Below are 21,538 nucleotides of genomic sequence, written 5' to 3'. Positions count from 1 at the left end.
TATTAACTAAGAGTCCAGACTCCAGGTGACCGGTTACATAAACCACGGCACATATATATGTATATTATTAAATATGCAATAAATGAAGTTTTTGTAAACCAACAGCAGGAGATGATTTCCACCTTCTCTTTAATTGAAAAGTCAGGACATGAAATGTACAAACTAGGTGATCCTAACTACAGGTGTGTCAGGGGAGGTGGGGAAAGGAGGGTGGACTACAGCTCTTCTACTATGGCACCAAAGATTCAATAATTCTTTTTCAAACTTAAAAAAAGTGCATCTAGGCTGATAAATGCCTTTTGATTTTAGGAAAAAACTCCCACATTTCTCTGAACCAAAGAAATACTAGGAGGTTTGGGGAAGAGTTCCCAGATCTTTGCTGCCTGCTTTGCTGGGTGGTGAAGATCCAGAGGGGTCAGCCAGGGATGGTACCAAGCCCCTGACTGTACAGAGAGAAGACTTAACAGGAAGCACAACAGTGGCCTGTACAGGGACCACAGATGCTTCCTGTCCTCCCTTTGGTGCTGTAACTGGGGCCCTCTTGCCCTAGGAGCAGTGAGAGAATGAGGAGATAAAACGTGGGTTTGGTGGAGGAGGACTCAAGGGAGCACCTGACAGTCCCTGCCCACCAAGGTCTCTCAGAGCACTCGACAGTGGCCGCACAGCATACTTTAAACACCAAGATCATAAACAGCAAAAGAAGCCCAGAAAGTTCCTAACTTAAGGGGAAGCGAGTCACCATGTCCCCAAATGTAGCCCATCGCTTTTCTTTGCCCTGAGCTACATCAAGCAGCACTTTGGAGGGGAAGGAAACGCCCTTTCAATTATAGGCACCCCGAAAAGGCCTCCATCCTGCTTCTGCGGGACTGTGACACTGTGAGAGGTCGGGCAGCTCCCACCCCACGGCCCTGCTGTCTGCACAGCTCCCAGGCTCGGCCACTTCAGGTACTTCCTCAAGGGTCTCCTCACGGTGGCCCCTGACCAACCTACCGATTTATTTTTGGTGCTGGAGACCAAACCTAAGGCCTGGAGCATGCCGAGCACCTGCTCTGCCACTGAGCCATGCCCAGCCCCTTTCCAACCCACTTAAAACACAGCCTCTCCCAGCAAGACGACCCCAACCCCTAGAAGCACATGGCACTTGTAACATTCTATATAATTTGGTCACTTATGTAACGATTGCTTCTTATCTGCCTTCCCCTTAGGACGATGCTGCTTGAGAACAAGGATTTTTGCCCCTTGATTTGTTCATAGCCATCTGTCCCCCATGCAATTTGTTCAGGGATGTAACTCAGTGTCTAAATCCATGCCTGACATCTACTTGGTGCTCAATAAATAGTTGCTGAATAAACAACTAAGTTATTTCTGCTAGGAGGATTAGGATGACTCTTCTTTTTATCTGTTGTGTTTTCCATATCTCCACCCTGTGTATCCACTAATATCATAATGACAAAGAAGAGGATTTTAAACAGAAGGCAAACTTACAGTAAACACTGCTTGAAGGTTATTGAGCTTCTCAATTTCCTTGGGCATCCCATTACTGCCCCAACGAATTAAATAGTTTTCACTGGCCAAAGGAAAAAAAAAAAAGAAAATTATTCTTAATGAGAAGGCACCTGGGGAATGAAGGATGTTGTTAGTGCTGGTTTCAAGGTAAAAGGAAGGAGCAGAGACACTCAGTGTACTTCAACAGGCAGGCGTGACAGTGGCCAGGTGGGGTGTGGGTCTCCCCGCTGCACCTCACGGGCACACTCATGCAGACAGTGGACGGCACAGGCATGGCAGACTTTGTGAGACTCTACTTTCTAGGGCCTTCTTTCCATTTCCCATTCTTTGCAAAGAACTCTCTGCCTTGCTGAGTCAAGAATTTAGTTTTATTACAGTCATTCCAATCTGCCCCTTGTCATCCATATCACCACAAGCAAAGACTGTTTTTTTTTTAAGTAAACATCTCATCAGTCTCTACTTTGAACTGCCTTCTTGAAAATAAGCCTGCACTTCCTTAGGAGCCCAGAAGTGCCACTCCAGGGCTGAAGAGGCCCAGCGTTATTCCCCAAGGCCTGGGTGGAAAACATTCTCAGAGACTTCGTTCTGCAGAGCGGCTCTGGGTTCACCCGGAGGTTGAGCTGAAAGGACCGAGTTGCCACAGATCCCCTGTCCCAGGCACACACGGCCTCCCCACTCCACGTCCCCCACCAGAGTGATCTGTGACAACGGACCAACCTGCACCAACGCAGCACCACCCCCCACAGGCCACAGGGGCCATCCGCGTTCACCCTTGGTCTTGGGCATTCTAAGGGTTTGAACAAAACTACGATGACATGCGTCCACCACGACTGGATCACACAGGCTGGTTTCAGGGCCCTAACAACCCTCTGTTCATCCCTCTCTTGCTCCTCCGCTGCGGTCTCCTGGACTCTTTGTTCTCACCTCTATCCTGACTGGCTTCAAGTGGCCCCTGCATCCCGTGGAGTGCACGGGCTGAGGTCGCCCTGTTTAAGCAGCAATAGCAGAAAGCCTCCGAGACCAACGGACTTTCCTCCCTACTCCCTGGAAATCCTCTCCCTTTTGTTCCCACCTCCCCTTCTGAAAACGGGCATCTTGCAATGTCAACGGCAGGGGATCTGGGTCTTTGCTACCTGATGAAAGTGGACTGGTCTGGGTCGTAGAGGGCCATGAACAGCTCTGCGTCCTCCCCGATGTTGCAGACGAAGTTCTTGAAGTTCACATACAGGCCGTAAGTGTGGACGGTGCTGAAGACCGCCTGGCCCCGCACGTCCAGGTTCTGCAGGATGGACTGGGGAAGACATGGAAATGCCTTGGTTTCAGCTAATGGGAAACGCTGGCAAAGATATCATCCTGCACGTCAGGATCAAACAGAGCCACACCCTGCAGGAGCGGTCACTGAGCAGAAAGTGGACGTAAGCGGACCAGTGACCCAACCCACAGAGGAGCAAGGAATAAACATCACTGGATGATTCAGTGTCCCGATCAGGGCCTTGAACACAAGCAATTTAATAAACTTTGCCTGCAGGTGATGATTCCTGGTTTTAGTGGATTCAGGAAGGTTTTACCTCTTAATCAAAGCTCAAAAACAGGGAAAAAAAAATCCTGATCTGTTAACCCTCTTTATGGAAATCACTCTCATTTTGAAACAAAAAAATGGAGCCTACCTTCTAGGGACTAAGACCTGTGAAACTGTGAGCCCTCAAATAAAGCTTTTCTCCTCTACACTTGTGCTGCTCGGATCCTTTAGTCACAGCAGCCAAAATGCTGACAAGAGAGAGGCTTCACCCTGGGGTGTGGATGACACTGGATGCAGAAACACAGTTAACTATCATCATGACGCGGTAAAGAAATAAAAGCTATAAACTAAGGAAGATCAAGACAAATCTGTACTCATTAAAACAGAAACACTGGAAAATACACCAAAATGCCAATAAGATCAGATTAGGGTAATAACGATGTGGGTGACTCTTTTTCTCATCTGTTTTTCTACAGCTTGGTAATTTTTCTTTGATGTTCAGTTATTACTTTCAAAATCTTCCACTTCATTTTTCAATGTTATTCTTTACTTTCAAAAATAGGGGGCTGTGGCTGTGGCTCAGTGGTAGAGCGCTTGTCTAGTATGCGTGAGGCCCTGGGTTCAATTCTCAGCACCACATAAAATAAAAGTCCATTGACAACTAAAAAAAAAAAAAAATGTTAAAAAAAAAAATAGGAACGTATGCACCAAACACAGAAAGGTTACACAATAAAGTCTCCCTGCAATCTCATTATCCAGAGGCATCCTTTCACGATCAATTTCTTGTCTATCATTTCAGGGTTGCTCTCTGCACACATAAGCGTGTCTTCCCCCCACCCCCGTATATTCTTTTTTGAAACAGAAATGACAGCATGTTGTATACACCATCCTGCACCTTGCTTTTTCCACTTAGAATACACACAGCTCTGCAATCTTTCCTTAACAGAACATATAGAGTGGGCCGGTTCTTTCTGCCGATTCTCCTTTATAATGAGAAGGCAAATGACTGCCTAGACGTTTCTACTTCTGCTGTCAATGACTTCCTTCCTCTCGTTCAACAACCAAAGCAAAAATGGAATCCCAGCAGCCAAAATCTTCACACTGGAGGAAATGTGTACCTTTTCTTCTTGGATCTTTTCCTCAATCCTTTTTGAGGCCACTTCATGGGCCTTGAAGAGGGCAACAGTGCTGGTTTCATCTGGATCCAAGATGTTCCCGTTGTCATCTCGCACCACCAGATCTAACCCAAGCATCCTGGAGAGAAGAGAGCGGCCAGGCAGTTACTCTCCCGCCAGGGCAGACTGTCCGTGGAAGAGCCCTCATAAAAGAACCCAGAGGACTCTCAGTCCTCTCCCCAGAGCCTCTCTGCCCTGGCCTTCTGTGATTTGGCACAGCGACTAGGAAAGACCAAGGCACAATTATCTGAGGGCCTGCCCGATTTCCTTACTGAATTCAAGACAGTTTCACAGGAGGTCCATAAAGAAAGCCCTGGTTGTTGGTCTCATAACCATCCAAAGAACACAGGCTCTGGAGTCATTTAGTCTACGGTCTGAAGCATCGCTTTAATACTTGCTACCACTGTGACCCCTGAATTCTGCAAAGCCTGGGTTGCTTCATCTATAAATGTTTCCAACCCTTCCAAGTTCTCGGAGAAGTCCATGAGACGATGCATGTAAAGTACCGAATACAATCTCTCACACGGCACCCCATAAATGTCAGCTCTATCGCGGCAGCTGGCAGGGGAAGACCTGGCTGTATTAAGTTGCAGCTCTGGCTGCTGCCTGGGAAGACCAGGGCCATAGAATCGCCCCTGCCAAGCCTTGGTGCCCAATAGGCACACAAAAGTAGAAATAATTTTGCTTATCCAAGAAGCTGGAGTCTGGCAGTAACAGGACACTGCTATTGGAATGCCCCGTGAGCATGCCAGGCCCCAGAAACTTCGGAGCGGGGATGTCTAAACATCAAGAACACTCAGGATAACACTGAAGTGCCAAGTCTCTGGGAAGAAAGTGAACATGCCTGAATTCCCCCTCGCTGTTTCACAGCACCTCCGTCCACTGATCTGATCTGGCAGGTTCCTTTCAACCACAGCCAGACCCAGGGGCCACCCAGACTCACGAAGGAGGGCCTTGCTGGCTGCTCACACTGGGTCCCGGGTGCAACTGTCAGATCAGCTCCATTTCCCGAGCTGCCTTCAAGGGCTGGGATGGGAAAGCAGGTGTGTGCCACCACCTGCGTGGCACTGACATCCTGGGCCAGAGACTGAGGGGACTCCAGGCCGAAGCACTGGGGGAAGAGCCAGAGACAGAGGCTGCACGTGTGCATGGAGAGACACCACTGTGGTGTGGATGTGAGGGGTCCCCTAAAGCTCACGTGTGAGACAGTGCAAGAAGGTTCAGAGGAAAAATGATAGGGTTGTGAGAATCTTAACCCAGGGCTGGGGATGTAGCTCAAGCGGTAGCGTGCTCGCCTGGCATGCGTGCAGCCCGGGTTCAATCCTCAGCACCACATACAAACAAAGATGCTGTGTCCGCCGAAAACTAAAAAACAAATGTTAAAAAATTCTCTCTCTCTCTCTTTAAAAAAAAACTGATTAGAAACATGAAATCTGAATACTATAAAAAAAAAAATGTTAACCCAATCAGTGACTTAATCTCTGGAAGGTCACTGAAGGAGGGTCAGGTGTGGCCAGAGGAGGTAGGCACTGGGGATGTGCCTTTGGGGTATCTATTTTTTATCTGTTGAGTGGAGTTTGTTGCTCAGCTCTCTGATCCTCACGTGAGCTGCTTCCCTGGGCCACACTCTTCTGCCGCGATGTTCAGCCTCACCTTGAGCCCAAGGAACGGAGCCTGCTGTCTGTGGACTGAGACCTCTGAAGCTGTGAGTCCTCAAATAAACTTTTCCTCCTCTATAGTGGTTCTGTTTGGGTCCTTTATCCACAGCAGTGAGAAAGCTGACTAAAACAGATGCTTTTTCCCAGCTTGGCTGGCTTTCTACAAAGTCCTCTGACACTAAATGACAGAGAGAGCAGCCAACTAACCCAGGTATCAGCAGGACCATGGGACAGGGAGTCAGGAGGGTTGGGTTCAAATGAAGTTCTCCCGTCTACTATCTGTGTGATTTTGAAAGGACCACTTCTGCTCACAGGGTCTCTTTTCTTTTTTTATTTTTTGGTACTGGGGATTGAACCCAGGGGCAGGTTACCACTCAACTATATCCCCAGCCCTTTTTATTTTTTATTTTGAGACAGGGCCTTGAAAAATTGCCACACCTGGCCTCAAACATGTGATCCTCCTGCCTCAGCCAAGTCACTGGGATTACAGGCATGCACCACCACACCCGGTTCATGGTCTGCTTCTTTACCCATAAAATGGGAATAATAGCCATGACTTCATAAGGGCTTAAGATATAAATGGGTACAAAGGAGGTGCTTCCTAAATACTGACTGGATGTGCATGTTATGTTGACTCCAGCTATTTCTGAATACAGCTGACAAATGGGTAGGGTAATAAGCTGTATTTTAGTAGGTCTGTGAGGCCTATAATCCCAGTGGCTTAGGAGGCTAAGATAGGAGGATCGTGAGTTCAAAGCCAGCCTCAGGAAAAGCAAGGTGCTAAGCAACTCAGTGAGACTCTGTCTCTAAATGAAATACCAAATAGGGATGGGGATGTGGTTCAGTGGTTGAGGGCCCTGCATTCAATCCCCAGTATCCCTCCAAAAAAAGAGTCCTGAGGCTAGAGAAATTAATTAAAGGTATTGGGAAAATAAAATCACGTATTCACAAGTTGAAGAAACTTGGAAAACGGAATGCAATGCCATACAAATCCCCAAAAAAGCTAACTAGAGACCCACTGCCACCTTTTGGAAGGGGCTATCTGGGAGGCGTGAATGCCAGGCCACTACCCACTGGGATAAACTGAATGAACTTCTCATTTCCCAAAAAGCAGTGACAGCTGGGACCTACTCCCTGAACTAATCGGAAGATCAATAAAGTGACCAGCACTTCAGAGGTGACTGCAAATACCTCTCGCTGCTCTGGAGATCCAGTTTTCATACACTGTAAGCCAGAGTCCCAACCAGGGGAAGAAGGAAAGGAACAGAAGGAGCCTGATAGTGACCTAGCATCCACTGCTGGAGCAAAACGCAGACACAGTCACAGGACTCTCTGAGGGCCAGCCCCAGTGTTTAGTCCCTTTCAGCTTCTGGGGCAGCAGAGCAGCCTCATCCCAAGCTCTAGGCTTTCTATTTAGGTGTCAGCGCCATGAAGGCAGGGCCAACACGGTGTCTGGACCGCAAGGCGACCGTGAAAAATGTTCAATGAAATTAACTGTTTTCCAAGATACCAAGAGAGTAGAAAGCGTCATTCTCTGGTCACTCATAGATCAAAAGTTTGTTGTGAGGCTGGGGAGGGTGGGAGTGGGGGTGAGGAGAGACATAGGGGGGCAGTCAGATAGGAGGAAAAACATGTAGTGCTTTACAGCACCGCAGCAATGAACGGTATGTATATTCCCAATAGCCACTAGAGAACTCTGAATGTCCCCCAAACAAAGAAACGATCACTGTTTAGGTAGTGGACATGGCTGGGTGTGGAGGTGCACACCTGTAATCCCAGAGGCTCTGGAGGCTGAGGCAGGAACATCACAGGTTCAAAGCTAGCCTCAGCAACTTAGCAAGACCCTAAACAACTTAGAGAGATCCTGTCTCAAAATAAAGAATAAAAAAGGCTGGGAATGGGGCCCAGTGATTAAGTGGCTCTGGGTTCAATTCCTGGTACCCGCCCCCCCCGCCAAAATAAAGAGTAGATGTGCCAATTATGCTGATCAAACCATCACAAAATTATATACACGTGTTCAAATACCACACTGTTCCCCACACCTATGTACAATTATTGTGCCAAGTGAAATTTTAAGAATATTTTTAGAGATGTTCTTCGGGAACAGCGAGTATCCTCAGCATGAAGGTGTGGGTCATTTTTCAGGTTTCCAGTGACGGGCACCCTCAGTTTACCTGTTCCCATGATCGATTTTGGCTGTGACCTTCTTCTTGAGCTCTGCTAGTTCGTCCTTGGGAAGTGTCCCAGACAGGATCTGGGAGCGCCACTCGATCAGGCTGTAGGTCATCTGCTGCAGCTGGCGGAAGAGCGTGACCTTGTTGTTCTAAGATGGGAAAAAGAGGTGGAGAAAAGATATCGGAAAAAGAAATGGTACGCTGGAGAGGGAGCGCCTCTGACGGCTTCCTTGGGAGGTGTTACTTAGCCAGCTCACTGTGCTGCAGGACACACTGTGTGCTGGGGGGAATGGCATTGCCCGGAGGCTCCCTCTGTTCACTGCAACTTGAAAAGTGGCAAAGTGCTAAGGGACATGGTGGCTTATGCTTATAATTCCAGCCCTCGGGAGGCTGAGGTAGGAGCACTGCAGGTTTGAGGCCAGCTTCAGCAGCTTAGTGAGAACCTGTCTCAAAACATAAAAAGATCTGGGGATGTAGCCGAGTGGCAGAGCACCTGGTTCAATTCTCAGTACTGGCAGAAAAAAGGAAGATGGATAAGCAATTTGTGGGATGGCTGGCTGGTCCTCAATTCCAAGTACATCAAAGGCCACACACCCTAAAATTCCTATCATGTCTTTCCTGCTTAAAACCCTCCAGGGACTTCCCCCAGACACCTCCAAGCCCAGGGTATGTCCTCTCACATTGTGACTCTCATCCACATGCCCATGGGCATTTCCCACCAACCTCGGTGGGTTTCTCCCAGCGGCTCCGCCCGCCCAGTAGGAACGCATTTCCCCGGCTGCTCCTCCCACCCGGCCCCAGCCCCTGCTCACCCACACTGGGCACCTCCACCAAATGGCCATGCTGACTTCAGCTGCCACTCAGAAGCTCTCCCTTAAAGCCCCAACTCATGTTTCCGCTGTGGCCAGAATTTACCAGCATCCCAGCACCCAGCACCCAATGGCCTGGCCTGTCCCTCGTGAGCGCTCTGTGGAGGATGAGCCCCTACCACAGGAGGAGCATGTTAGTTTTGTCCCCAGAGGCCAGCACTGAGAAGGCGTTCTAAAAAATGTCCTACAGGACAGAATCATCAATGGAGAAATAAATGGGGTTTCAGGGTCAGGGATATTTGAAAATAAAATGATAAACATTACTTTTAAATCTTTATTTTCCAGGAAAATGGTTAGATTATTCAGATATTAAACTGTTATTTAGGGCTCTTCTAATAACAGTAAAACTGATCTAAATGAACTTACAACCAACTGATCACATCCCTAGTCCTTTGTTTTTTTTATATTTTTGAGATAGGGTCTTGGTGAGTTGCTGAGGCGAGCCTCAAACGTGATCCTCCTGCCTCTGCCTCCAGAGTCTCTACAATTTCAGGTATGCGACACTGTACGTGGTTTCATTATATACATATATATCTATATATACATATATATGCTACATATATACATACTTAAAATATATGTGTGTATATATACACATATGTATGTACATATACATACACATACATATATATATATTTTTTAAATCAGCCAACAATGAGCATGTGCTATGTGCTGGAAACAAAGTTTTGCACCCAGGAATCTAACATTCTAGAGAGGGAACGACAGCAATAAATAAGTATACAGAAAATATTATACAAGACATTATGCTATATCCATACACACACAAGACAACGTTAGAACTATGAAAGGTGTCAGAAAGAAAATAGAAAAACCATTACAAATAAGAAAGAAGTAAGAACATAAATAGGGCAATATGATGTAGGGTACATAGGGGAGACCACTTATATAGAGGGATGAGGAAAACCGTTTTGTGGATCACTTTGACATATGGCAGAACCTGGGGGATTCTGCTCAGCCTACATACTCTAGGAAGCTGCTGTCTTCTTACTCTCAGGTGAAAGTCACCATAGGGAGACACGACCGTGGACTTCTGGAGTCACAGAAAGCCACAGATTTGCCACGCCCCCAGTGCCTGTGCACACACACTGGGGCGTTGCTGTGGCTCTGTGGCAATGACCTCTTCTGCAACGCTCCGGGGGACATGCCCTCCTGGGCCGAAAACACGCAGGGGCCTTCTGAACAAACAGTAAACGTGGAGGGAGAACCCACAGCCTGCAAGGGTCCATGAGGTCAGCAGAGTGTGATGCAAACCCATGTTCAGTTCAGAGTTCATGGGAACACTCAGGCGCGGGAGGAAGCACCAATTATCTGCAACTGCCATCTGCTAACCGTGGATCTTAAACGAGAGGCGAAGCCCGTGGACAACTGGAAACTTCCCTGTGTTCGCGCTTTAAGCCTTGTTTTGGATTTACTTCCTCCTAAGTCAATCCTTAGAGAAGCAGAAAAAGAGACAGGCACACGTTCTGTTTTATGAGCAAAGGTAAAACCTGCACTTTTTTTTTTTTTATTCAATCCTCTATAAAATGTTTCTGTTTCACTGGTTTCCCAACTGGAAAAAGGGGTGAGAGATTCAATCTAGAAGATTTTCAAAACTGTTAGGCAGAAAGGGCATCCTTTCTTCTTCTTCTTTTCTTTCCTACAATCCACTTGTCTACTTATTGTTATTATTTTTTAATGTTTCCTGGTTTTAATTAAGATGTGACTTGTGGCAGCGCGGGAAGGAAAGGACTGCAAAGCTGGCGAATCCTGGGGTGGCACACTTGGGGGCACATGTTCACCAGTTCTCAGCCCCGGTGACATCAGACGCTGCTGATGGCAAGTGAATGACTGCCGGTCACATCAGCCCTGTTGCCAGGTCTTCCCCTGAGGAGGATGGAGAAGCCGCTCTTTGATTCCTGGGCAAATCAGCTCTGAACAGACAAGCTGAGCGCCCGGGGAAGCAGCCTCCCCACTCACTGCAAGGAAATGGCTTTGCTGCCACATTCCCCAGACTGTTCCAGCAAGAGGTTCCGTGTGATCGCTGGCCCCTGACACCTCCCTGGCGCGGGGGACGCAGGAGGACAGGCAAAGAGAAAGCCCAGGGTCCCCAGCAGACAGAGCAACTCTCTGTGACCTTCCTCCTCTTGCCCCTGCTGCGCTTTGTCCTCAGGAGTCTCCCGGCTTGGTTTCCCGGTGCAGTGGTTTGGGGAAGGTCTAGAACCACTAAAAGGAGGGGTCATGAGGCCATTAGGTCCCTGGCAGTGCCTTCCTGAGGGATCAATGCCGCACTCCTGGAAGGTTTTCATTTATTTTTTTTATTTTTTATCTTCTCTCTATTTTTATACTGGGGATTTAACCCAGGGGCACTCTACCACCAAGCTATGTCCCCAGCCCTCTTTTATTCATTTATTTATTTTTAAATTTTGAGACAGAGTCTTGCTAAATTGCTGAGGCTGGCTTTGAACTTGCAATCTTCCTGCCTGGGCCTCCCAGGTCGCTGGGAATACAGGCGCCATTCCTAGCTGTGAGTTGGCTCTTGATAGAGCAAGTGGTTATAAAAAGAGCAAGCCTGGCCCCTGAGTCACTCCTCCTTCTCACCCTGTGTTCACGTCCCCTTGCACGCCCTCCTGTCCTGATGCAAGCCACGATTATGTAACACCATCAGGGGGACTCTCACCAGAGGCCAAGCAGATGCAGTTGACCAATCTTGGACTTTCTGTGAGCAAAATAAACCTCTTCTCTTTATAAAGTACCCAGCCTCAAGTATTATGTTATAGCAACAGAAAATGGACTGATTCACCCTCCTTCCTGCCCTGTTTTCTAAATCCTGTGCAGCCCACGCCTGCAGACTGAGAAGGCCCAGAGTGCCTTCTCTGCTATGTAGCCTCCATTACTGTAGTCTTTTCGGCAGTATCAGCCATTGTCATGTGAGATAATAATTTCTTTGACCCTTTTTGCAAAACTCCACACAATCCTAGGATACAGTAAGACCTCAAAGACAAATTCTGATGACTCAAATTTAAAAATGGCACTGTGGTTTTGAGTGAGGAATGGCTACACAAAATAAAACCTTGGTTATCTTTCTCCTAGACAGTAGAGACATTCCTGCATTTGCTCAGCATTTCTTCTGCTTTTCTGCTTGAAGATATCTGAGGTCTCACTTTTTATATTCCTATTCCAGTTGTTTATCTTTTTAAAAAAAATCTGAAAATTAAATTCACAAGATTAAACAGCTCTGCCTTTTGAGACCAAAAGGAATGCATATGTTGTCCATGAAGTGGCACAGAAATTCTGAGGCCATTCAGACAACGGCATTGATTCTGAGTGTCAGAAAACAGGGATTCTTCTCTCCTTTTCTCCAAGAATGAGACCACAGCCAAAAGCCCTTTCTCGGCTGCTCCAGATCTCCATGTGCAACAGAAGCCATGTCAGCTCTGCTCACCAAACTTTCCTGTTCCACGTGGATTTTATGATTTGAAGTACAAAATGCTTAAGGAAACAGATGGGGGCTTGGCTTCTATCTCTGATTCAGTCATTAACTTGCTTTGTGACTTTGGGCAAATCATGCCCTCTGGGATAAGCTCATCTGTAAAATTCAAGGCACTGTCCTGAGATCCATTCCCAAGGGCAGGGGCTTCAAGCCCATGCCAGAGACGCTGGACTCCACTGATCCTCCCCAGCGACTGACCACCTGGCCAACTGAGGGACCTCACTCCTCATGTGCTTGTGCATTTGACATATGTGACATCAAATGTGCCCCTGTTCAGAGTTTTGCAATAGTCTCCTGTCTTTCCACGCGGCCGTTAACTCCTGGGGCCGAGTCCTGGCATTCTGATCCTTCTTCATCCTTGAGCCGCAAGGACCACCCAGACAGGCTTCCTGTCCGCCCAGGGCCTCGGCTCTCCATCCCATGAAGGAGGATTGCTTGCCTAGCCAAAGTGTGATTTCCAAAGAAAAGATTCAAATTCTAGACCCTCTTTTGCCTCCCGAAATAAAGGAAATCCTGAACGCCAAGAAAAACCAAAACGCAGAGAAAAATCAAAACTGGAAAAATACCCAAAGCCCTCTCCGTGCCTTGTCCCTGTCACCTCCACGTCACGCCTCATCCTTCTCATCAGAGCCACGTGGAAGTGGGGCTGGCAACTCACAGATAAAGCACCCTGACAACAGGGTGAACAGGTGGGAATTTTCTGTCCTTGGGAAGAAGCGATCCGATGCTGGTTTCAGACCATGAGACCAGCTCAATGGCCCTTCAGAGCTGGTGCTCCAGAAATAACCAGCCGGTCACCAAGACAGCCTTAATCTGCCAGGATATGGAATGACAGGAGACACCCCAGCCACAGGCCCCTTCTTAGCTCCACAGCTTTCTAGAACTGTAGTCAGACTCAGGGTTTTTAAATGGGGGTGAGTGGAGACCAATCCTCCCCATGAACTCTGGGTTACCAGTTAAGCTCACTGGGTTCTACACCGTGGATGAACCACCGCCATCACCAGGTTCTGTGGCCATCTGCTCTCACTCAGGGGACAGGCCTGCCTGGCCAGCCCTCCCCCACCCTTTCTCTAGCTAGAAGGCAGGAACAGCACCAGGACATATTAGGGGGAGACGGTAGGCAACAGTTTCCAGGCCAGAAGTCAGATACCACATGAATCTGACCATGTCCGGGTCAGTGCTCCTGTGTCCACCCACCTCACGTGGCAGCTGGGGGCTGGTGCTGCTGGAACAGAAGAGGCCAGAGAGCTCTCTGGATCCACCCTCTAGTTCTAGGGAAAATGAAGATCCTGAGAGGTACCAGGGAACTGTGGGTAGAAGACCTCAAACCCACTGACCTCGAGTAGCTGAGCAATAACAGGAGTGGAAGGTGAGGCAGGGACCAGAGCCGGGTGGGCAATGGACCCTTAAGTGACCTCAGGGCGAAGGCCAGGGCGTGCGGAGCTCTCCTAAACGCAAGCTCAACCGGCTCTTTCAAGGGACAGTCAGGGCTGACATGTGTCGGCCACAGAGTTTGACACAGATTATCCCGCCGAGTCCTCACAGTAAATCTGCAAAGCATATATTCTATGAAATCCCTACTTCAGGAAAGGAAAATAAAGCTTAAGAGGTCAAGGAACTGTTTTCAGGCCACAGGATTAGCTAGTGCCTCCCGAGTCCAAGTCCTTTCTGCTCCGGCTTGTTTGTTTTCAGTGACTATTACTGGGTTTGTTATTTTTTCTGAGTATAAACGTACATACCCAGGGAAGGAGGGAGCCAGAACTTCAGAGCTAGTCGGCCTGTCTGGCCCGTCTTGGCACTTGGCCAGTGACCTCATCGATCAGGATATTCCCTCCTTTCCTGATCCACCAACACCCAGGGACGGGCTCCCACCAAGGGGCCGCCGTGCAGGCAGAGCTCATCAGGCAGGCGGCGAATCTGCAGCCTGGATGCTGGCAGGACCCACGCCTCCTGGACCCGAGCCTAATGCAGGAAGGATCACGGTCTCTGGTGGAAAACAGCCTGCTGCTAAGTTCTCAAGGTCATTCTGCCTAAACTGATTCCGGGAGACAAAGTGGCCTTGGGTAAGGGCGGCACAGGGAAGGGAGTTTCTGGGGCCCCAGCAGCAGCGGCAGCAGCAGCCAAGCGAGAGGGAAGCCATGGACCAAGGCTGCCCAGAGGGAAGACGCAAAGCTGAGGTCTCCAGCGGCGGCCCCCCATGCGCAGAGTCCTTGGGGCCGGTCTGCACGAGGGTTTCACAGCCACCATGGCCCCCAGGTCTGGCAGCTCTGGGTCAAGAGGGAGCTTGACAGTGGGGGCAGGAATCCAGCAGAGGCTTGCAGACCTCGAGTGACTTGCTCATGACCACAGGGCTTCTCAGGACAGGGCCTGCAGAAGAAACCCAGCCCTGCTTTCTGGGCCACCGGCTTCCTCCCCGGCACAAGGCCAAACCCTCCCACCAAGGTAATTCCACTGCCAGGGAAGGCCGGGCGCCATTCCCTCCTCTTTCGGGGCAGGGGGTTCCCCTCTTACTTAGCACAGGGAGTGCCCCTCCTGCAGCGTAGGCTCCGCCCACTTAGGACACATTTATGATCATTTCACAGTAAATTCGCAAAACATATATTCTATGAAATCACTGTGGGGCTACTGAAAACCTATCACACCAGACGAATGCCCTTCCTTTCTAGAATTAGTATCAGTATCTACGCAGCTGGGCTCAATCTGGTGAGTGGATCGCATTTCCCTCAGAGAAGACCCTGGGTCCAGAAAATGTAGACGGCACAGAACAGAACCAGGAAATCTATTAATAAGTGGTTTATAAGGCATCACAGGAGTTATTAAAGACATCAAGCAAAACGCCTGGTCTCATAATTTGAAGGGGCAAATAGAAGAGTGGGGCTGGGGATGTGGCTCAAGCGGTGGCGCGCTCGCCTGGCATGCGTGCAGCCCAGGTTCGATCCTCAGCACCACATACCAACAAAGATGTTGTGTCCGCCGAGAACTAAAAAATAAATATTAAAAATTCTCTCTCTCTCTCCTCTCTCACTCTCTCTTAAAAAAAAAAAAAAACTTTAAAAAAAAATAGAAGAGAAACCTGATTCCCGTGTGAAGGTGTAGCAGTAAAGTCTGTATTCCTCTTTACATGGACTCAAGGAACTCGGGCACAGAGCAGAAAACAAAGCACTAATAAAAATCTATGGGGCGGGGGTGGGGGGGACAAGGAAACTGGAGATTCAGTTTCCTTTTTTGTTTTTTATTTCCCCCCAGTGGAAATATGATATTTGAGGTTGGTTAAGTTGACTTGTGAATTTTTTTGAGAAAGAAGTTCAGAAATTCTGCCTGAAGTAAACTGTCCATGTTGGTAAGGGGCTGGAAGAAAGGAAGTCACAGTTAATAACAAGCCATGACAAGCGGATCCTTCCCTAACGGAGAAGCAGGCTCCATCACAAGCAGAAGATCACTCAGCCCCGTTGACTCAGCGCATCAACTACGCCTTCATGTCAATCAGGGGTGGCTGTCAGTCATCTTAAAATATTCCCAAATAACCAAATAAATATTTTATCAGATACATCCAAATTAAGATATGCCACATGCTGCCCTCGGAGAAGGGGTGGCTCGCGTTATTTATTTATTTATAAAAAATATTTGTTTCTTAGTTATAGGTGGACACAATATCTTTATTTTGTTTTATGTGGTGCTGAGGATCAAACCCAGTGCCTCTCGCATGCTAGGCGAGCGCTCTACCTCTGAGCCACAACCCCAGCCCATATTTATTGATTTTTTAGGGATGGGGATCAAACCCAGGGCCTCGTCCAAGCTAGGCAAGTGCTCAGCCCCTGAGCCTCACCCCTACTTCTCGGTTCCATTTAATACACACCTGGCATGAACATCCGTGGGTGTATAAAGGACACGGAAATGAGCACTACGGCGACACACTTCAGCAAGAAAGAAAGGCTCCCTTCATCCGTACTCTGCACTCTTCCCCGACGTCTTAAACCAAGGCACCTCCTTTCCAACACTGGCTGACTACCCCTTACCAGAAATGCCTGGGACCAGAGAGGTTCCAGTTGCTTTTGGATTTGGGGAAATTTCATAGACATAAATGGGGTACTTTGGGGGCTGGCACCCAAGTCACAATATGACTCCCATCTGCCTTTTACACCCAGCCTAAAGATGATATAATAGAGGGCTGGGGATGTGGCTCAAGCAGTAGCGTGCTCGCCTGGCATGCGTGCGGCCCGGGTTCAATCCTCAGCACCACATACCAACAAAGATGTTGTGTCGGTGAAAACTAAAAAATAAACATTAAAAAAAAAAATTCTCTCTCTTTAGAAAAAAAAAGACATAATAGAATATTTTTAAAAGTGTTGTGCATGACACAAAGGTTCCCACAGGAGCTCAGGCGTGGAACTTCCCATTCAGGGCGTCACGTGGGTGCCCACAGAGTTTCAGGTTCTGCAGCAGTTTGGATCTGGAGATCAGGGGTGACCGTGGTTTGCTGAAGTATGGCTTGAGTTTGTCTTCCAAGGGTTCATGTTCTGGAGCCCCCGCCCCCGCCCCACGTGGTAGAACCTCCAGGAGGTGGGGCCTCGTGCGAGGTCACTGAGAGTATCCCCCCCGGCAGGCACTGAGGTAGTTCTGTGAGACCCAGTCAGTGATCTCAAGGGACTTGCTATAAAAAGAAAGGGGCCCCTCCCTATGCTCTGGTTTCCTGTCTTGCCATGTGGACACTCCCTTTGTCACACAAGCTCCCACCACTGGGAGGCCATCTGCCATGAGGTCCTCACAAGTCCAAAGTTGATGCTGGCCTCAGGCCCTTGAACCTTCAGAACTGTGAGCTACATATACCTCTTTTCTTTATAAGTTACCTGCTTCAAGTGTTTCATGATAGTAACAGAAAACAGACAATGTAGGGATATGCACCGATTCTTATGCAATATGTTTCGCCACTCACCCACTTCCAGAAAGAGCATGCTAAGGAACCAAGGCACATAGATGCGATTCCTCATCCACTTAGAGCCACGAACTGATCAATTAACCAGGGCCAGAGAGTGCTTTCTATAAGTGCCAGATGATCAATGCAGGCCACAGGGCTAACAGCAGCATCTCCATCCTCCCAGAGCTGATGATTTAGGAAGTGAGAGTGAGCTCTCTCCAAAACTGGCCAGAGAGATCAGAGGCTGCATCCCCCAAGGGTCAGACCACATGCAACAGAGAGTACTCTGATAGCCCAGAGGGAAACGTTAGGGATCAGTGTGTTCTGAAGACACATTATGGAGAAGAAAGGGCTTAAATGAGGCTTTGAAGGTTGGGCAGACAGAGGAACATTATGTTTTTCCACAGAAGGGGTTGGTGATTTCTACTGCTGTAATCTTTCATGGGAAGTGACGGTGCTGGATGGAAATGAAGTGTCTTACAGGATCTCTTGGAACTTACACTACCATGTGGGGTGGTTACTGCTGTTGGCACAGAGGACCTAGGATGGGGCTCTCAGTGACTTAGTAAGGCTGGCTGGGGTATAGGGGGGCATGGTGGTGCTGGGGATTAAACCCAGGGATGCTCTCCCACCAAGCTGAATCCCCAACTCTTCTGTTTTACAACAGGATCTCACTAAATTGCCCAGGCTGGGCTCAAACTTGCAATCCTCCTCCTCAGCCTCCTGAGTCTCTGGGATTACTGGTGTGCGTCACTGGCCTTTGAAAGTTAAAATGCAGAATCAACAAAAGACCCGACAAGAACCTGAATAAAAACAAAGTCACAGGAAGGAAGAAAAGAGAGTAACTCCTGGGCCATCCTCCCTCATCCATGACCTCACTGAACTCGTTCACATGGGAATTCATCACGTGACGTCCTGATTAGCCAGGGAAGCTGCAGGCTATCTGCAGAGGTGAGACCAAGTGGTACTCACCAACAGACGTTCAGGAAAGAGGTAACTTTAGAAAAGTCTGTGTAGGCCAGGTGCAGAGGTGCACACCTGTAATCCCAGGGACTTGGGAGGCTGAGCCAGGAGGAGGGCAAGTTCTAGACCAGCCTGAGCATGTTAATGAGACCCGTCTCAAAACTGAAAGGGCAGGGGGTGTAGCTCAGTGGTACAGCACTTGCCTAGCATGCCGGAGACTCTGGATTCAGTCCACAGTAAGGAAGGAAGGAAGAGAGGGAGGCAGGGAGGGAGGAAGGGAGGGAGGAGTCTTTGTAGATTCCAGCACTGAAGAACAGCTTCCTGAACTGGAGATGAGCTAGGCATGCTGCTAATGGACCTTGAACATCCTTGGCCAATTGCAATATAGCTGCTCTCAGTCTGGCAATATTCCCTGCTAGATTTACTGGGTCCTTGTCCCAGTAAATCTAGTTTTCTGTTGCTAGTATCAAAATACCACAGATTGGATTTGTTATAAAGAAAAGAGGTCTGTGTTGGTTACAGTTCTGCTCCAAGGCCGAGGGGCTAAATCTGGTGATGGCAGAGTGCCAAGATGGATCAAAGCATCACACGGTAAGAGACAAGGAACACATAAGTGATTACTTTCTCATCTCTATTCTGTTTTTTTTTTTTTGGTGGGGGGAGTACCAGGGATTGAACTCGGAGGTACTCGACCACTAAGCCACATCCCCAACCCTATTTTGTGTTTTATTTAGAGATAGGGTCTCACTGAGTTACTTAGCGCCTCACTTTTACTGAGGCTGGCTTTGAACTCACAATCTACTTGCCTCAGCCTCCCAAGCCGCTGGGATTATAGGTGTGTGCCACCAGTCCCGCTACCACTCCCGGCCCTGGTCTCACAAAGCCGTCACTATTCAATCATGGGGCCCCACACTGATGACCTTACTGAATCCTAATCACTTCCCAAAGGCCCCTCCCACTTAATGCCTCACAATGGGAATGAAACTCCAACAGGAGTCTGGGGGGGGGGGGGGACGAACCACATCCGCGTCACAGCAGCCCTGACTGCAAACCCACGTGCATTTTATGATCATGGTCTATCACAGAGGCTGTGTGGGTCCCTGTGTAATTTCCCACTGAACCAGCACAGACAGCAGCATTCTGCCATGCGTGAAAGCCTTCCCTGCCCACAGAGGAACAGTGCGGAGTCTGTAAGGTCAGGTGGTTAGGCAGGTCACCCTCAGGTGGCTGAGCACTGAGACACTTATGCCTTTGTATTCACGGTGCAGGCGGAGATGCTCAGTGACCCTGCAGGCTCCTTACTGGTGGGTTAATAACTGTAATTGCACATACTTTACAGAGTGTTGTAAGGCTCCGCAGTGGTTTTGGGCATGGAGGAGGGATTAGGTAAGCGTCTGCAGTTATTACTATCATTATTACTTTCACAATTGGCATGTTTGCAGCTGAGAAAAGACTGAATTAATTAATGATTACACCTACTTCCCTCCACGATCCCATATCAATGACCCAATTCCAGGGAAATGAGAGTAGACCGGTTGCCAGCCACACACTGTGTGGTCCAGGAAAGAGGGCTCTCCCTCCACACAGACACCTGCTCGGAAGCCCACATCTTGCAGAGGAAGCCTCTGGAGCAGGACAGACAGACAGGCTGAGGGCCCAGGAATGGCCACTGCCACGCCCCAGCCCTGGGGGGACACTCACCACGTAGAGATTGCGCCAGATGACAGCCCATTCTCGCAGAGTGCCCGTGAGCTCCTGCACCAGCGGGAGCTCCCCCGGAATCACGGTCTCGTTCTGCCTGAGAGAACCAAACAGACGCTCCTTTTACTGTGGGGTGATCGGAAGTGCTTTTCTAGACGACATTCCCCCAGCGCAAGACAAGAATGGGGACGCTCCGGCTTGAGATCGGCAAAACCTGCGCGTGGAGGGGGCGTGTGTCGTGTAGGACACTTACCCTCATCTGAGACAAAGGAAGCATTTCAGAACAGCACAGTCCCCCACCTGAGCTCAGGTTCTGCAGACTCCACCTCCCCATATGGCCTCATGATGGCTTCAGTGATTCTCAGAAATGTAAGTGAAAAAACGTTATGTTCACTGGTTCCATCAGGGAGGACAGGAAGAGAGGTGTGCCTGGCGTGAACATCCTGGGGCCTGTGACCTCACCCACCACCTGCCAGCAGGGACTGGGGCAGCACCCGCTTCTCACCTGCTGCTTCAGAGCATGGAAAACACAAAAAAATCCTCACAGTTACTCCACTACCTTTACTAACATAAATCCCCTCCAGTATTTCTATCATTAGCTAAAGACAGAGCAATTGCCAGCAAACAAATGTGAGCAAACTCCAGACAGAGTGAAGGAAGTGTTTCAAGATAAATATGACTCGTGAAACACCTGGAGCACACTTACTATGGGAATCACAGAGGGCCCCCCGGCTTATGAGGTTCAACTTCCTATTTCACAGCTTTATGAAGGTTTGAATGCCTATCCATACGGTCAACACTTTATTATAAAATAGGCTTTGTGCTAGATGATTTTTCCCAACTCAGGCTAATGGGAGAAGGCAGACTAAGACATGCAGGTTAGATGTATGAGATGCATTTTCGACTTACAACATTTTCAGCTTGCAACAGGTTTATGGGGACCTAACCCCATCATAAGCTGAGCATGTGAGTTGCAAATTTCACCTGGCAGCCCTGTTGGGTACAACGGGCCTCCTACTCTGCCTTTCCACCCATGTGGCAAATGACATCTGGAGTCTGCCCAGGAATGGCCCACTGGAAAGATGACTTCTCCAAGAGGGCAGGACACCTGGCTACTGGTCCTGGTTCCGCCATCAAAGAGGTGTGTGAAGTTGCCTTCACACATGGGCGCTGAGCTTAGGATGGAGAAAGTTTTTTCTGGCTTTGAGGCTGCATGACTCTGAGTCCCAGCCCCCTCCTCCCCTGCCAGCCATGGATTCCAGGCCCACTTCTGACTGTCTCCTTAACCCTCCTGCCTGGAGACTCAAGAGCTCCCTGCTTCTTTCCCGGTTGGGCTGAATATCATCTTCTTGGGTGTCACAAAGGTAGTACTTTTCAGTACAAAAGAGACAGGCAAGAAATGGGAAAAGACGAACCTCAGCAGATGTGATGTGCAGAGCACATTCACACCTATCAGGTCACTGGAATCTCACATCAGGCCCATGAGCAACCCCTGCAGAGCTGGACGGCTGTCCCCAGTGTGCAGTGAAAAACCCAGGTACACAGTAGGCTCAGGGATGTGTCCCTGC

At 48.8% G+C, this 21,538-nt stretch overlaps 1 protein-coding gene across 2 annotated transcripts in view; it reads right to left on the bottom strand.

Moving 5' to 3' along the window:
• The window catches only part of DOCK5 (dedicator of cytokinesis 5), a 188,358-nt gene that overhangs the window by 88,944 nt on the left and 77,876 nt on the right, over positions 1-21,538 (bottom strand). For both annotated transcript variants that reach the window (XR_014019101.1, XM_081269061.1), the window contains exons 5-9: positions 19,971-20,067; positions 8,033-8,181; positions 4,144-4,279; positions 2,640-2,797; positions 1,486-1,567 (exon numbers count right to left, since the gene is read on the bottom strand). Coding sequence is in view for 1 of the 2 variants with exons in the window: in XM_081269061.1 (XP_081125187.1) it covers positions 1,486-1,567; positions 2,640-2,797; positions 4,144-4,279; positions 8,033-8,181; positions 19,971-20,067 (622 nt within the window). In the remaining variant the exon portion in view is untranslated. The remainder of the gene's footprint in view (positions 1-1,485; positions 1,568-2,639; positions 2,798-4,143; positions 4,280-8,032; positions 8,182-19,970; positions 20,068-21,538) is intronic.

Source organism: Spermophilus citellus (assembly GCF_964194105.1).
Source record: "Spermophilus citellus genome assembly, chromosome: 16".
Taxonomy (NCBI): domain Eukaryota; kingdom Metazoa; phylum Chordata; class Mammalia; order Rodentia; family Sciuridae; genus Spermophilus; species Spermophilus citellus.
Note: the sequence above shows the minus strand (reverse complement) of the source record. Positions and strands in the feature narration are given on the sequence as shown.